The sequence below is a fragment of the Notolepis coatsorum genome, assembly GCF_963971535.1.
Source record: "Notolepis coatsorum genome assembly, chromosome: 10".
In the NCBI taxonomy this organism is placed as follows: domain Eukaryota; kingdom Metazoa; phylum Chordata; class Actinopteri; order Aulopiformes; family Paralepididae; genus Notolepis; species Notolepis coatsorum.
The window spans coordinates 91,688,721-91,702,537 of record NC_140174.1 but is presented as its reverse complement, the minus strand read 5'-3'; the positions used below and the strand labels follow the sequence as shown (position 1 = coordinate 91,702,537).

The following is a 13,817-nucleotide window of genomic DNA, read 5'->3' as shown; positions in this document are numbered from 1 at the left end:
AGAGCGAGAGAGCAAGAGAGAGAGCAAGAGACGGGGAGAGAGAGAGAGAGAGAGAGAGAGAGAGAGAGAGAGAGAGAGAGAGAGAGAGAGAGAGAGAGAGAGAGAGAGAGAGAGAGAGAGAGAGAGAGAGAGAGAGAGAGAGAGAGAGAGAGAGAGAGAGAGAGAGAGAGAGAGAGAGAGAGCGAGAGCGAGAGCGAGAGCGAGAGCGAGAGCGAGAGCGAGAGCGAGAGCGAGAGCGAGAGAGAGAGAGAGAGAGAGAGAGAGAGAGAGAGAGAGAGAGAGAGAGAGAGAGAGAGAGAGAGAGAGAGAGAGAGAGAGAGAGAGAGAGAGAGAGAGAGAGAGAGAGAGAGAGAGAGAGAGAAAACGCACACACACACACACAAATTCCCAAAGTAGAAGAGTGGGTGCATTCTGGGGCTAAAGGCTCCTTACTGATGAGGCAGTGCATGTCGTGGGAGTAGCGGGAGTTGTCTGGGATGGTGAAGCTGCCATCACAGATAGCTACTTGGCTCTCCCCGAAGGGCAGCGTGAAGTAGCACAGCTTGTAGAGCAGGCAGCCCATGGCCTGCAGAGGACAAAGTAGACCCGTCATATATACTGTGAGGAAGAGCTTAAATAAAGGTATGTTAAGTCACGATCTTGGGCCTCACAGATGAAAGCCCTATTCTATGCAGAATTACCAAGTGTTATGAACTGGGTGTCTGTGGCGGCATTCCCGGGAAAAGATCTTGCTTAAAATCTGTAAATAAAGTACTAATCGACCACAGGGAAAAATATACATAATGTACGTTCTGTTATCGATGGCCGAAGAACAAAACCTCCCATCAGCATAAAAAAAAGTGGGGGGAAATCTGTACTTTGCGAGGCACTAATACCTGGTTGGTATTGTTAACACATGATACCGTATAGTAATACAGTCCAGAAACAGTGTATTGTATTGCATATCCTTAAAAATGTGCATTCTGCAAGAAAACAATATAAAAACAACACTCTCAAAAACGTCAAATTTTTCAGCCATCTACATAATCACAGTATTGCTGTGTGTGTGTATCAGGGTGAAATGGAGATCTTCGAGATTGGCACATCACTGTATTGTGATTCAATACAGCAATATGTTGTGATTTAATGCTGTGTTTGCCTTTTATTTGACCACAGTAAACGCTAAAATAGCATCATTTGGGGGAAATCTAAGTCAATTACACTCGTGAATGAAAAGCTTCATTTAGTGCCTAGCTAGATGACATTCAAGGCCTTTATAGAATTTCAGGAAGCCCAGTCAAACTATTACTTCCACTTTCAGGAGGACTTACATTTCCTGTCACCTGACAGTACGCCAACATCATTATAAAAATCTTGTACCATAAACCGGTATCACAATACTTGGCGTTGCATATCAATGTGACATTGAGGTTATAAGGAAGTAACCCAATACTAAGACTGTATTAATAGCTTGCTCCACCCCTGACATGACCTTGTCTCAGACCACAGCGAGTCGGTGCCTTTCTTTATCAAGGTCTCTTCGTGGCACGGCTGCTATAGAGGTTGTGGAAAACAGCTAGACTCACCCAGACGTCTGCTTTAGTAGTGATGACCTTTCCTCCGTACAGGTTGACCATCTCTGGAGCGCGGTATGACAACGTAGTGTACCTGATGATACAAGAGACACACTGATAAGAAGGGCTGCACATAACAAGTTTCTCAGTGTTACTCATTTAACATCCTAAGGCAGGGCCGTGCCCAACGCTTGAGTAGGTTTCTGTGTTATAACTAGAAATACAATAACTATAAGCTCATTCTGCATAGAAGCACAATAACCATAAGCCCAGTTTGCATAGAAGCACAATAACCATAAGCTCAGTCTGCAGAGAGCCACGTTCAGATTTAAATACTACACTGGGTAGGAACAGTGGGAGAAGGGACGTCGGAGAAGGCTTTAGTAAACGGGTTAGGACTGCAAGCCAAGCACTCGCTCACACTTTTCAATTCAATTCAAGTCGGTCCGAGTGAGGTATTTGCTTCTCAGGCCCGTATGCTCACACCCGCCACTCAAGGCCGCGCTGAAAGTCATTCTGGGTACAGGGTTGAAATCCAAAGACTTTTACGTACTTTTCCAAGCATTATTTTTCATTTTCAAGGATGTCATTCGAAGGATACAATTCACTTTTAAATGCATCACACGCAAAGAAATTAGGAAAAGCAGTTGGAGCGAGACTGACTTGTCAGATTTGATGACTCGTCAGATTTGAAAACAACTATTTCTTGATTCAGAACAATTTGATCATGGATGAACAAAAACATTCAATGCGAATGGTTGATTTGAATTTCAATGACCTTTTAAGCACCTTGTTAAAAAATTGGCTGTTTTCAAGGAATTCCAGGCCTTGACTTTTTTGTTAAAAAAATCTAGCACTTTAAGCACTTCAAGGACCTTGTGCGAACCCTGTGGGTAGCATAGCGCTGCAAGTCATTCTGGGAAGCATAGTGGTTGAAGACATTGTGGCTCTAACTCAGGCAGACAGCTCCTTGGCATAACGAGGACATTCTTCTGTCATTGCTTTATCATCACACTCGGGGGGAAAACCATGGGACCGAAAGAAGTTGAATAATCAATTCTGAAACATTTCCCCATCTGGTAGGCTGGGGAGATAAGTTCAGTTCAAGTTTCACGTTCAGGTTGTCACATATAAGGTACATAAACATTACAGTGAAATGCTTGGTTCTGTATGAGCCTCCTGAGATTGTGCTTCATACAGTAAAAAAGTTAAAGAATAAAGACCAAACACTATACAAAATATACAAAACAAAAATGTACAAATGCAAAAATGCAAATAAAATACATTTGGTAGAAGAGGCTGTGCAAATTTGTAAGAATAAAGTAAGAGTACGAAAATCCTTTGACCAGAATAGCCGTTCTTATACATTCAATTACTATGCTAACCTGTGAATTGAAATAGTACACATTTAAGTATTCCTAATATAGTTTCGGAGCATCAGGTATAACGTTAAGCTCAATAAACACAGATAATATTTGACCGGAATTGATCTCATTTGTCCGGGACGTTGAAACTCTGCCTCTGGGGCTCCAGGCACCAGACTGCTGAGAGCCTGCGTCCTGAAGGAACACTCACTTCTTGATCTCCTCGTCCACCAGTGGCACCCCCTCCGCCTGAGGGTTCTGGAAGCGGTTGGTGGCGCTGCCGAAGTCACAGAGCACGTAATGACCCCTGTCGTGCAGCAGGATGTTCTCCACCTACAGGAAGAGGAGAAAGAGAGCGATGAAGAGGAGACCATCACGCCTGGCAGACCTCGCGCTGAATAGGAATGTCAGACTGGATTACTTAGCGCGGTGTGCGATCGGCCGCCACACCGTGACTAATGGGAGGCCCGCGACCCGGGGAGAGGCTTACGCAGGCGTCTCGGCGCGTGCTTTGTGTGGAACTGGGAGACGTGCCTTGAGATCTCGATGGACGATGGGAGTCTTGCACTGGTGGAGCCTGGCGACGGCCTCGCAGGTGTCGCAGAAGACCTGCAGCACCTCGGCCTCCGTGAAGCCCGTCTGCAGCCGCTGGTTCATCAAGTTCACCACCTGTCCCCCTGCGCACACACAGGCACACACACAGGCACACACACACAGAGGTCAACGGACAGTCAGTGGCAATGGTCCAGTGAAAGTACCACCTAGGGACAATGTGGATGTGTGTGTGTGAGGGTGAGTCTGAAAGCTCTCATACTTACTCTACAACTACCATCTAGTAGGCATTTTGTGTACAGTAACGCTAGCTAAGAAAACTTGCTTATACTTTTTACGATTTCAGAACACACTATGTATGTACAGTATGTGACTAGTATGGATGCTGCATTATGTACTGAGATGAATGTGTTGATTGTTGAGTTATTCAGTATGTAGTATGAGCTTTCACATACAGCCAAATACATCCATATTTACAACAAAAACACTGCGCATTGAACAAGGATCTCAATAGGTGTGGAAAGGATGATCCAAGATGAACGAAACACATGTGAATCAGGGTTTCCGTTAGAAAAAATTGTTGCCGGCCTCAGTGTCCGGTAGATTTCAATCTACCGGTCAAATGAGAGAAATTCCGGTCAGAGTTTATTGAGCTTAAAAACAATTGATAGGCAAAAGAATGACAACAAAACAAAAGAATGACATCATCAAGGCATGTAGATTTATAATATTTTTACTTAAAACTAGGCTACTTTTGCGTATATACAGTCCTTATATTCCAAATAAAATAAGTCCAGAGACTCCGTGCTGCTGCCGACTTTAAATCAAATAGGTGTCTGTGGGCAGTCGCCCGACATTAATAAACAGCAGTCTGTTATAATCACATTTTTATGAGCTAACGAATTCCGTTATATTGGACATTTGTATTAATTATATCAAGCGAAGAACTGAGAAATTTGGCAGAGAGAGCCGGCAACATTATCGTGGGTTTGCGTGACGACTCTCTCTCTCTCCACCTCCCAATGACTTATTTGCGAGAGTATGTTGATGCAGAGCAGCAGATTCAGCTGTTTTCTGGCTCTTTTCTGGCTCTATCTGGGGACCGCTCAGCAGCGCCCCCCACCCAACAGCTGAATTGCCAATGGCTGAATTGGAGTACTGCACTGTGCCGCTGCTGCTCCGGCTCTGCAGCTGCACATGCACTCACACACCCAGCACTAAGCTCTCGCTGACAACGTCGTTGTCATTATTAGAAGTAACGATGAAACAAATGTAATGATTGTTTCGTTCATCGCATAGGCTATTAAATTTTAGCCTATTTTAATACAATTCAAATAATCAAATTGTGCTTAGAGGGAATTATTTTCACCGAACATTAAGACCGGAGAGATTAAATATGTCGGACTTCAACAGATTTTGCCGGTCAAATACCGGCTAACGGAAACGCTGATGTGAATAATATAAATATGCTCCTTTAACAGTGACAGTACAGTGGAAGTACAGTAGCTAGAGTTCTAGACCTTCAAAAGAGACGGAGGAATAGAGACCAGTCGGGCAGAATTACCTCGACAGAAGTCCATCAGGATCAGGACTTCCCACACATCGCCTGCTCCCACTGCGGTTATACTGGAGTCCAGGAAACCAACTATGTTTCTGTGGCCCACCAGGTCCTTCTGTTAGACACAAACATGCAGAGATCAGAGGGTTTGTTTCACCAAAGAACAACAGCAGCTCAACCAGACTGAAAATGACAAAGAAAAGGAGTAGAGAAATGCAACAAATGCCAGACCAACCAAGACACGGGATACACTTTTATACACAGGACATGCTTTTAGAAATGGAGAATTGAGGAAAATAGTTTTCCAACAATGCAAAAAGTGGCCACTATCATTGTGGAGGTACTGCTAGTTAGGCTAATCAAGCTAGGTAAGCGAGCTAGCTAACGCTTACAACTCAGCTGATCAGTTGTCTTGCTTTGCCTTCTCTAGCCTTGTGCCAGTAGTTATGCTGATGAATGTGGTTGGTGGGTTTGTACACAACCAGACTATTTTCTATCGTAAAAGAAACCTATCCAGTCGATGGAATGCTGAGTGTGTCTGGTGAATTTAAGAATCCAGCAGATAAGAGCGGTGGAAGAAAAGTTACGTTTCCTGCCCTCTCTTACGGTTCAGCCTATTATTGTGTGGAGAGTGGGTGCTTCCGTGCCAAAGGGCTGGAAGTAATAACCACGGTGCAGCAGCAGCCAGGCACCCCCGGGATGCTGGCCACAGTAATGACTTGGCTTGGCTGCGGATCTGCAGACTCAACGTATTCAGCGGTGCGCTAAGTTTGTTACGATTGGAATGAGTCATTTTCAACCCTTGCGCCCCTTCTCTCTCTTTTGGTAAGTTTTCCTTTACTTGTCGCCCTGCCAGACAGTCAGTTCTCTCCCACAAGATCGATTTCAAGGAGATGCCAAATATCCCTTGTCATTTAGGGTCTGCATTTCATTATGGTGACTTTCTGTACGTGCGTGCCTCTCCCTCCACCTTGAAACCCCTCGATGCGGTGTAGCACAGCGCACTGCGCTTTATCACTGAAGAGATACATTTCTCACTCACCATTGTGTTTTTTATAACTAAGAGATGGGATATGAATTGCATTTTATTTCTCTATAAGGCTCTGCTTTTGAAACTTCACTATTATCTCTGCTCTCTGATTGCTTTTAACTACAGCACATATGGCACTAGGTCACAGGATTACTTAGCTTTAGATACACCACATGTAAAAACTGAGCTTGGCAAAACTGGATTTAGATATTATGTCCCGTAGAAATGGAATGAATTACAGAAAACTTTTGAAGTTTCATTCTGTTAGATGGTTTAAAAGTTTTGAACTGTGATATTTTAGATGTCGCTTGCACTTATTAGTTATTATACATGTTTGTTGATGTTTGAATTTGTCAGAACTATGCTTGTTTGTCCAAAGTGTTTTTATATGTTAAATAAAATGTTGTTTGTGACCCTATTCAAGGTCCCAGGTCCACCAATGATGTTGCGTTCTGCCTTCTAAATGTGAGGTCTCTTGTAAATAAGTCTTTGTATTTACCAAGATTGTATCATGTCAAACCACTTCTTTCAGATCACCGAGTCATGTCTGAGTCCTGTTGATAAGATAAGTGTCCCTTTAATTGAAACCTACCCTACAGATTTCACCTACTTCCATTGATTGATTGATTTAACATTTTATTAACAGATTGCAGAATGGGTACAATACAGTACGGCTCAATACACACAATTGTTAAGGGGATGCAGACCAGAGAAAGACTTTCGTCTTGTTTACATCCGGGTCCCCCATTTTCAATTCATAATGACATTTATGACATACAGTACACAACATACATCAGTCTAGACTCTAGACCAGTGTTTCTCAACTGGTGGGTCGCAGGGCCATTTTGAGTGGGTCGCGGATGTGTGTGTAAAAAAAATAACTATTATTATTTTTTTATAATCTTTTTTTTGCACTACCTATCTTTGTGAGAGTGGCTTCTCAGCTCTGGTCCAGCTGAAGACCAAGCAGAAGAACAGATTGGACATTGAGCATGACCTCAGAGTTGCTTTGTCTACCATCACCCCAGACTTTGAGACTCTTGTCAGGAGCAAACAACATCCCCAGTTATCCCATTAGTTCCTTGGGATGTTAAGCTAAGAAGTCTGCTAAGAAGGATATATTATTTATTATTATTATTATTATTATTATTATTATTATTATTATTATTATTATTATTATTATTATTATTATTATTATTATTATTATTATTATTGTTACGAAGGATCAGATTAAACCGAATATATATATTTATTGATTGATATATATTGCATAATATTTGTATATCGTTTGATATCCCTTGTATATTCCTTGTACATATACACGGAATATCCCTTTAGCCTAGTACAGACCATAATATTTCATTCTCCTATTGGACAGCGGTCCACCAGGCGCCATGGCCATACCTTCAAGGTCTGGTTCAAAGTCACCGCCGGGGACTTGCCTGGACATGAACGGTTCTGCGCAAGGATATGAGACAGGAATAAAGCTGGTACTAGTTTGTTCACGTAGCGTATAAATACGGCGCAGGTGAATACAGAAGCACTTAGTCAGAAGTCTTAGTAACTACAAGTTGAAGCCTCACCCACGATACGACGTGCGGTGAAGTATGGCCTTTTTGGCCCCAAATAGAGCATTGAGACCGCGTGCGAATTAATAACTGAAGTGTCAGAGTTTAACGCTGTACCGTCGAGTTCGACCTATTCTATTAAGTCAGTAATAGTCTATTTGTGTATAGTGTATCGTGCGGCTACCGTTCTACAGTGACCAGCATCACCAACGTTTCCTCGTACCAGCTAGAGTGCTTATCCAGGCTGGGCTGCTTACCATGGCGCTTTCACCCGAGGGGCCCTAGACGAGGACCGTGTGGATTATGTACACTGGATAACCTACCGACGACTGCATAGCCCTTTTCGGCTGGATTATATTTGCTTTTGGTCCTGTAATTAATGGAGCGGAGAATCGCCGACACCCACAATTGTGTGGGATTTACCCTGTGAGGAGCCACGTCGAGTCTGCCTCTCAGAAGCCTGAGGCCGGCTAGCTTTCTTCCATGTGGAGCTGCATGCTACGGAGAACAGCTGTATTCGTCTGCGGATCAAGATCTTATTGCACCGTCTCCTGTACTTGGGAGTCTCCTTATCATCGTTGACCCAGACTCTACTACCGACAAATCCTCTACCCTTGCTGGCTTACAACCGGGGGGACCCTACCAGTATCTCCCGCTATATTACTAGTAGGGATGCCCCGATCACGTTTTTTGCCACCGATACCGATTACCGATCGTCGTGAGCCATATCGGCCGATACCGATCCGATACCGATCGTTTTTGATTAAAAAGAAATTAAATTATTTTATATAAAAAGTTTTTTTTGTTTTAATAAAATATATATTATATAATTAGACTTGTAGTTGTATTATCTGCGAGACATCGCCACCACGCAACAAGTCAAAATGCTCGCTATCTGCAAACAGCTCCACTGTCTGTGTGTACTCTAGTAGCCCTAGCTCCAAAAAGGATTCTCCGGCGCTGCAGCGGGACCCTATTGGTAACGTTATGCTTTGGTCATTTCACATTCAGCAAGCCCTCAGCTCGAATACGCATTCAATCAATGTTATAAGACATTGATATCAGGAGCTATCTGTAGCTACTGCTAGCCGGCTAGATGACGTTAAGACAACTATTTAGTTCAATCGGACATTTCGTTTTGAACCGTGAACTAACGTCAGCTAACGCAAGCTAACGCAAGCTAACGGAGATATCAACATGGGCTACTGGACTTCCTGGGGCATTTGTTGATATCCGGAGCTATCAGTAGCTAGCCGGCTAAATACCGTTAGACAATGCCTACTAAAAGTGAATAGTTGACTGGGTAATTTTGTTTAAACAGTAACGATAGCTAGGTAGCTAACATTAGCTCAGGTCGAATGCACTATCTAGACTCAGCAGAGGAGGTCCGCCTCCGTGTTTACAAACTCTACACGGGTACGGGCGGAGCTAGGGAAGAGGAGCAGTTTGCAGGTCCTGTGCGTCTGAGACAAGCGAGTGAGATATCCACTTGATCAGTTTCCGCGATCAGCGAATATGACTAATTATCGGAATTCCCCGATCGCATATTTATACTGATTATCGGCCGATAACGATCGGGGGCCGATCGATCGGGGCATCCCTAATTACTAGTGTACCATAGATATAATTCCTAAGATTCAGGTTGTATTATTATCTCCTGCGTAATATGAGAATGGACATTCGTTATTGATTTGCCTACGCACATTCCTTTGCCTTATAAGCGCATCCAAAGTAAAGTAAAGTAAAGTATATTATGTACCATTTGCTGCTAATAAATACTTAAATCCAGTTTTGTGTGGAACCGAGTCATTGTGGGAAGTGTTCATCATTAGATACCTGTGTACTGTATGGCCAGTAGGAATGTACATAAGACGGTAGTGGTTTAATGATACCATACTTATCAATACAGTCAGGGAATTGTACCCCTCAGTTACAATTGGTCCTTCGAGCCGGAGGGTAATTAGCGTAATATTAATATAGTGGTATTAATATTGACATGGCCAATGATGAACACTCCACAAAACGGTTCTCCTAAAATAGATCGCCCGCAGCGTAGACGGCAGACACCTCAGTACTTAGAGGATTACGTTGCCAGTATACTACCTAGCTTTCTACAGACGGTAAACGCGGAAAAAGTAGATAGTAAAATTATGTCCGACCCTACCGACCAGGCTACCCCGCCAGTAGAGACCCTAGTGGGTTTTAACGTAACTGACCAAGCTCACGGTGGGGACCAGGAGGGACCTGACATGACTTTACCCCCCGCCAAGACCGAAGAAGTAGTCCCCGGAGAGCTCCAGGATAAAGAAAGCCCTCCAGGGATGGAACTCGACCCACTACAAGAAGGGACGAGCACCCCGGAGATGGATCTCCTCGATTCGCCACAGGAGAACGGATCTCCAACGAGTACTACCAGGAGCGGATCACCTCAACCAGCGTCTTCCCCCAGCGAGGCGGACAAGATGCTGGCGCAGGCCTTTCTCGCCAGCCTGGCAGCCTCAACCGAGCGCGATCAAGGGTCAAGGGCACCCTCCCCTACCCGATCAAGCGACCCTGAGCCCGACCACCAGAGAGAGCCTATACCCCTCTCCGAACCCCTTCCCCGACCGGTCCAAGCGAGACCCAGCTACAGGGAAGAACCGGTCTATACCGCGGAGAGGCTAAATAGACGACTACAGGATCTAGATGACCTGCCAGAGGAAGAAGAAGAGGGAGAGGAGGAGAGTCAAGCCCAACAGCAGCACAGTACTCCACAGGACCAGGAGGTCCAGTACAGCCCAGGCTTTACCCCCGCGGCTCTGCGCTACAGACCCCCGACTCAATTCACGGGTGAGCTTGACGCACGACCAGCCCCGAGGAACAGCACCTGGGTACGCTGGCCATGGTACCCAGCAGGTACCAGCCCACCACGACACGTAAGAGGAGACTCGCCTAGGAGGCCTCTCCTCCAACGCTCACCGATGTGACAGCCATCCATGGCATCGTACCTTGGCACACCGACGTTCCCGGACTTCACACACGAGAACAGAGCACAGTACACAGAGCTACGAATGTGCTTAGAGACAATGATGTCCGATGTAACTGATGAACCGTACAAGTATGCTATCCTACTCAAGCACCTCAAGGTGCCCCGAGCGCACAATATAGCGCTGGCATATTCCACCTCTACTACCCCATACACCGCGGCTCTAGCAGCACTCGACCAAAGATATGGACGCATATGGGACTACATAATACAAGAGATAAGGAATATTGACCGTCTACCCCCAGCCACAGACAATCGCTCACTAGATGTCTATCAAGGTACAATCCCTGGTAGGGATGCTGGGGGCGCAAAAGGAAAAGGGTATGCACGAACTGTACGCAAACTCTAATGTCGAGAGGATTTTAGAGAAGCTCCCGCCCGCCCGACAAGAGCGCTTCAGGCGGCAAAGAGACCACCGTGATCCTAACGGTCCCGAGCCATCCCTCCTAGACCTAGCCGACTTCCTGGCGAGAGAAGTCAACAGCCTACGGTTGGATACGTTCGTGCGGAGCACACCAAGCTCCAGAGAGGGACCTAGGAGAGCAAACGATGGCCGCAGATTGGTGACCGTCATGCACCAATCAGAATCAGTACCGAGCAACAAGAACCACAGTACCCCCTCGATGAAAGAGAAGTGGAAGATGGTGTGCCCGTACTGCGAAAAGGAACACTGGCTGTCACACTGTGACACGTTCAAGAAGATGACCACCGACGAGGTGAGTCAATGGATAAAGTCCAACCGACGCTGTTACCGATGTGCGCGCAGTCACATGGCAGCCGATTGCCGCTTAAAGAAGAGGTGTAGTCGGTGTGACGGAGCCCACTTAGACGTCCTACATGACAGTAACAGAAGAAAGCCTGCACCCTCAAGCAGCACAAAGGCAAGTGTTATGTACATTGACCCCGCCAGCAGCGGGGGCGCCCGGGTGCTCTTAAAGGTGGTCCGCGTAACATTGAGTTACCAAGACAAGGTCATGGACACCTACGCCGTCCTTGACGACGGGTCAGAGAAGACCCTTCTCCTCGCGTCCGCTGCGGCCCAGCTGGGGCTGCGGGGGAGCGAAGACCAGATGACGATTCGGACAATAAGAAGAGACCTAAAGACGATAAAGGGCGAGAATGTCTCCTTCACTATCGCAGCAAGCGGGCAGCCAGAGAGACGGTATAGGATCACTAACGCTTTCACCAGCCAAGACATAGGCCTGTCGCAGTACACCTACCCCATCGCCAAGCTGATGGACAAATATGTGCACCTGCGTCAACTACCTATACCGCTCATAGACGGTGCCACCCCGACCCTGCTGATAGGCTCCGACCATGCAGACCTCATCGTCCCGATGGACCGGGTCCACACAGGGCCCAAAGGCTGTCCTGCAGCAGTCGAGACCCGCCTAGGATGGACACTACAAGGCCCCCTCGCTAGGTCTCTTAACCGAACAGCAGCCACTAGCTGCCTCCACTCCAGAGTGACAGAAGAAGACACCACCCTCCTACAGCATGTCGAGAGGCTATGGACACTAGAGACAATGCCCTTTAAGAACGAAAAGAAAGACATTCGTTCCAAGGAAGACATTTATGCTATAGCCCTCCTCGAGCGGGGGACAAAGAGAGTCAAAGTCAACGGAGTGATGAGATACGCAACTCCACTCCTGAGGCGAGAGGGTATGCCTACCTTCCACGCCCCAAAAGAAGCGACGGAGCGGTATCTATTGAACACAGAGCGGCGCCTAGCCAGAGACCCCGCTCAAGAGACTGTGTACCGCGCTGAGATTGACAAGCTAATCACAGCGGGAAACAAAGAAAATTGACATTAAAGAGGCCGATCAGACGACCGAATCATGGTACGTGCCGCACCACAAAGTCCACCACAACGGCAAGGATCGTATTGTGTTCAACTGCAGCTACCAGATCGGATCACAAAATCTGAATAAAGAGCTCTTGCCCGGCCCAACACTCGGCCCCTCTCTACTAGGCGTGTTACTACGTTTCCGCCAAGACAAGGTGGCCATCAGCGGCGACATCAAAGGGATGTTCCTGCAGGTGCGACTAGTGGAGGAGGACAAGCCCCTGCTGCGGTTCCTATGGAGAGAGAGGATCGGGGACGAGCAACCAGCCATCTATCAATGGGAAGTCCTCCCTTTCGGAACCACATGCAGCCCATGCTGTGCTACGTTTGCACTGCAAAAACACGTCGCAGAAGACCCAGCAGCTGATGAAGAGGTCCGACAAAGTGTAGGAAATAGTTTCTACGTGGACAACTGTCTGCAAAGCGTCTCGACGCCAGAAGAAGCCGAGGCCCTCCTACTCAAGCTCCGCGCCTCCCTGATCAAAGGCGGCTTTGATCTCCGGCAGTGGGCCAGCAGCGACCCTCAAGTATTGCGCAGCCTCTCCCCAGAGGACAAGGCAGCAAGCAGCGAGACCTGGATGGCGACCATCCCAGGAGAAGCCCAAGAAATGACATTAGGACTAGTCTGGCGCTTCAAAACAGACTCGCTCCATTATAAACACACACCCCTGACCAAGGAGCAGGGAAGGTCGACTGCACTACCGACCACAAGACGGAGTGTATACAGAACACTCGCCAGACAATATGACCCGTTGGGATGTATTCTACCTTACACCACCAGGGCAAAGATGATTGTAAGAGCGTTATGGGACAAGGACCAGGGCTGGGACGACCCCATACCCGAACACCTTGCCTCCACATGGAGAGAGTGGGAGACAGAACTCAGCTCACTCCCAGGTGTCAACATACGCCGCAGCTACTTCCCACCCACAGTGAGGCCGGAGACGTGCCAGATGGACCTGCACGTCTTCAGCGACGCCTCCGAAGTAGCCTACGGTTCGGTGGCCTACTTGCGTGCCCGAGAGGAGGGAGGAGAAATACATACTGCTTTCATCCTGGCTCGCTCAAGAATAGCCCCACGCAAGCAACAATCTATCCCGCGTCTAGAGCTCTGCGCAGCCCTAGCAGGAGCGCAACTCGCCACGTTAATCCAACGTGAACTCACCATCCCGGTGCAAAGAACAATCTTGTGGTCAGACTCCACGACCGTACTCACATGGATCCGGTCTGATTCGTGTAGATACAAGGTCTTCGTGGGAGTCAGAATCACAGAGATCCAAGATTTAACAGAAGCAGCAAGCTGGAGGTATGTGGACACAAA

At 46.8% G+C, this 13,817-nt stretch overlaps 1 protein-coding gene across 7 annotated transcripts in view; it reads right to left on the bottom strand.

Moving 5' to 3' along the window:
• LOC311235942 (AP2-associated protein kinase 1-like) overlaps positions 1 to 13,817 on the bottom strand; it is a gene marked incomplete at its 3' end in the record, with an annotated part of 83,100 nt that overhangs the window by 48,600 nt on the left and 20,683 nt on the right. For all 7 annotated transcript variants that reach the window (XM_084323470.1, XM_084323473.1, XM_084323474.1 and 4 more), the window contains exons 3-7: positions 5,034 to 5,142; positions 3,452 to 3,594; positions 3,129 to 3,250; positions 1,566 to 1,647; positions 433 to 565 (exon numbers count right to left, since the gene is read on the bottom strand). In XM_084323470.1, the coding sequence (XP_084179596.1) occupies positions 433 to 565; positions 1,566 to 1,647; positions 3,129 to 3,250; positions 3,452 to 3,594; positions 5,034 to 5,142 (589 nt within the window). The remainder of the gene's footprint in view (positions 1 to 432; positions 566 to 1,565; positions 1,648 to 3,128; positions 3,251 to 3,451; positions 3,595 to 5,033; positions 5,143 to 13,817) is intronic.